Below are 2,228 nucleotides of genomic sequence, written 5' to 3'. Positions count from 1 at the left end.
AGACAATATGAGACGGAGTAGAGGCGGGAAGTGCAGACTCCACAGCCTCTCCAGTAAGTGGGAAATTCCTCGGGTAGAAGGAAGCACGTCTCCCGGTTAAGCAAATGGAATATTCCGTGGCTAAAATGACTTTGATCCTCCCTCTTGTCCTCCCCTTACATTTTTATTCTCCCTGAGCAAACAGCCTCCTCTGGAAGGTGCATGTGGGCTCCGAGGGACATGCCTGTGGCGTGCAAGCAGGAGAAGGCAAGCTTCTGGCACCATCACAGGACGGCAGGCAGACCCGGGGCCGGCCGGCTTCACCGTGACCTCCAGCTCCAAGCACATAGCAGGCCAGTGTTCCGCAGCCAGGTGGAGAGAGCCGCTCCCTTCATCCCCAGGCCTTGCAAACCTGCCTGCTCGGAGCTTCTCCAGGCTGAGAGGGACCGCTGAGGGCAAACCCCCACCTCCTCCACGAAGGCGAGCAGAGGCAGCTCGGACACAGCACAACCAGGTTTTATTTAAGTTCTTTATTTTCCTCCACGCTGGCAAAAGTTCCGAGGAAGCTTAAAGTTTTGTAAACATTTTAACTATCCCTCTTTCCCACCCCCCACGTTTGAATGTACAAAGCAAAGGAGATCGGAGTCCCACTGTGGAACGGTGTCCCGTCTCCTCATGCTATTTGATCCAAAAACTATATACACGTGGTAGCAGTCTCTGTATAGTTATTGTACATGTTTAAGAGGGGTGGGAGGCCAGAAGGGATAGGGAGGATGGTAAGTAATCCAAAATAAGAAAAACAGAAGCCAACTTGAAATCATCCCAAACCAAACTGCCCTCAGCTCCTCCCAGCACCCCCACTTTCAGGCGCCGAGGACAGGAAGAGAGGTACTGTGGGGCCGGCCGACCACCAACAGTCACCCGGGGCCTCCAATCCTAGGAGGACTGGCCATGCCGGGGGTGCTCTGTAGGGGCTGGTGGAGGCAGGAGGAGCATCTGATCATAAATAAGCTGTGGCATCGATTTCTACCCAAGGTGAGGGGGAGTGGGGGTGGTAGGAGGCCGAGTGCCGAAGCCAGAGCACAGTGGGGCGGGCTTCTGGTCTCGCCATCTCCCCTGCCCTCCACGCTCTGCCTTCCCTGCATAGTGGTTTCCACGGATAAAGATGGTGAAAGGTGGTTCGGTTTTGCACGCTTTGTAGAAAAGGCAAACAACTGCCATTCCAGAATCTTTCAGCAAAACCTGCTGGGGGCCACCGCCAGACACACGCACAACGATCTGAGGAAGCAGATGAAATTCCGGGCTTTTATCAGAAGAGTTTATCCCTATCCAAAATGAAATTATACAAATTCACACATATGGTAAAGATCCTAGCTGCCTCTTAAACGAGACAAAATTTCAGCAGAAGGGCCCAAAACAAACTGGTCCTAGTCCTCTGAATAAAATATTTATGGAAAAAAATCAGTTTTGTAAGAAAGGAAAAGTAAGAAGAAGTCTCTCTCCCAGGCCACAGGGTTTCTTTGTCCAGGCAGGTGAGTGCACACCAGGGCGGCGGTCACCACCTAGTGGAGAAGAACGTGAAGCCTTTCCTTCTCCGGCGCGGCTCAGGGAGGACAGGCAGGGTGCGACGTCAGGGGGCCTCTCCGATGCAATACCAAAGGGAGCTGTGGCCACACACCCACTGACCATGAACCTCTCTCTTCAAGACTGCAGTCAGACCCTTGCCTGGGGGTGTGGGGGGGGGTGGGGGTGGTGGTGAAGGTGAGCTGCTATGGGCAAGACCCCCCTCTTGGGACAAGTTGTGGAAATCACGGCACAGGAAACACGTGCTGCCCAAACCAGCCTTGTTGGGGAGCCGCCCGACAGTCCCCGCCCCGAGACGAGACAGAGTCCGCCCCAGGGGCGACAGTCGGAGACACTCGCCAACAAAGACGGTTTCAGGAATCCTGGACAAAATGGCGAGGAGGAGCCGCCTGAGAGGAAGTGCTCTGTGGCTGGTGGCAGAGAGATTAGAGTGGCGGGTGAGTGCATGTGGTGTCCAGAGGTGGAGGGTCCATGGTCAGCAGACGGAGAGGAAGGCCAATCCCAGCAGGTGCTCAGTAGTCGTCCAGGGTCTCAATCTCACCCATATTCAGTCGCTCCGATGACGCATTGACAGAAAAACCTGCAGGGACAGGCTGTTAGTGACCGGAACAGACAACCTGGAAGTTCAAATTCCAGTGAGCAGCTGTGCTCTATTTGGGGGGGGG

At 54.6% G+C, this 2,228-nt stretch overlaps 1 protein-coding gene across 3 annotated transcripts in view; it reads right to left on the bottom strand.

Moving 5' to 3' along the window:
* Window positions 1–479: 479 nt before the first annotated feature.
* GIGYF2 (GRB10 interacting GYF protein 2) overlaps window positions 480–2,228 on the bottom strand; it is a 114,570-nt gene continuing 112,821 nt past the window's right edge. For all 3 annotated transcript variants that reach the window (XM_045296315.1, XM_045296316.1, XM_045296317.1), the window contains exon 30: window positions 480–2,143. In XM_045296315.1, coding sequence (XP_045152250.1) covers window positions 2,076–2,143 — 68 coding nt within the window. In that variant the 3' untranslated portion in view covers window positions 480–2,075. The remainder of the gene's footprint in view (window positions 2,144–2,228) is intronic.

Source organism: Echinops telfairi, unplaced genomic scaffold, assembly GCF_000313985.2.
Source record: "Echinops telfairi isolate 266 unplaced genomic scaffold, ASM31398v2 ScPeMD7_3;HRSCAF=10, whole genome shotgun sequence".
Classification (NCBI taxonomy): Eukaryota; Metazoa; Chordata; class Mammalia; order Afrosoricida; family Tenrecidae; genus Echinops; species Echinops telfairi.
This window is presented reverse-complemented; position numbering and strand designations above follow the sequence as displayed.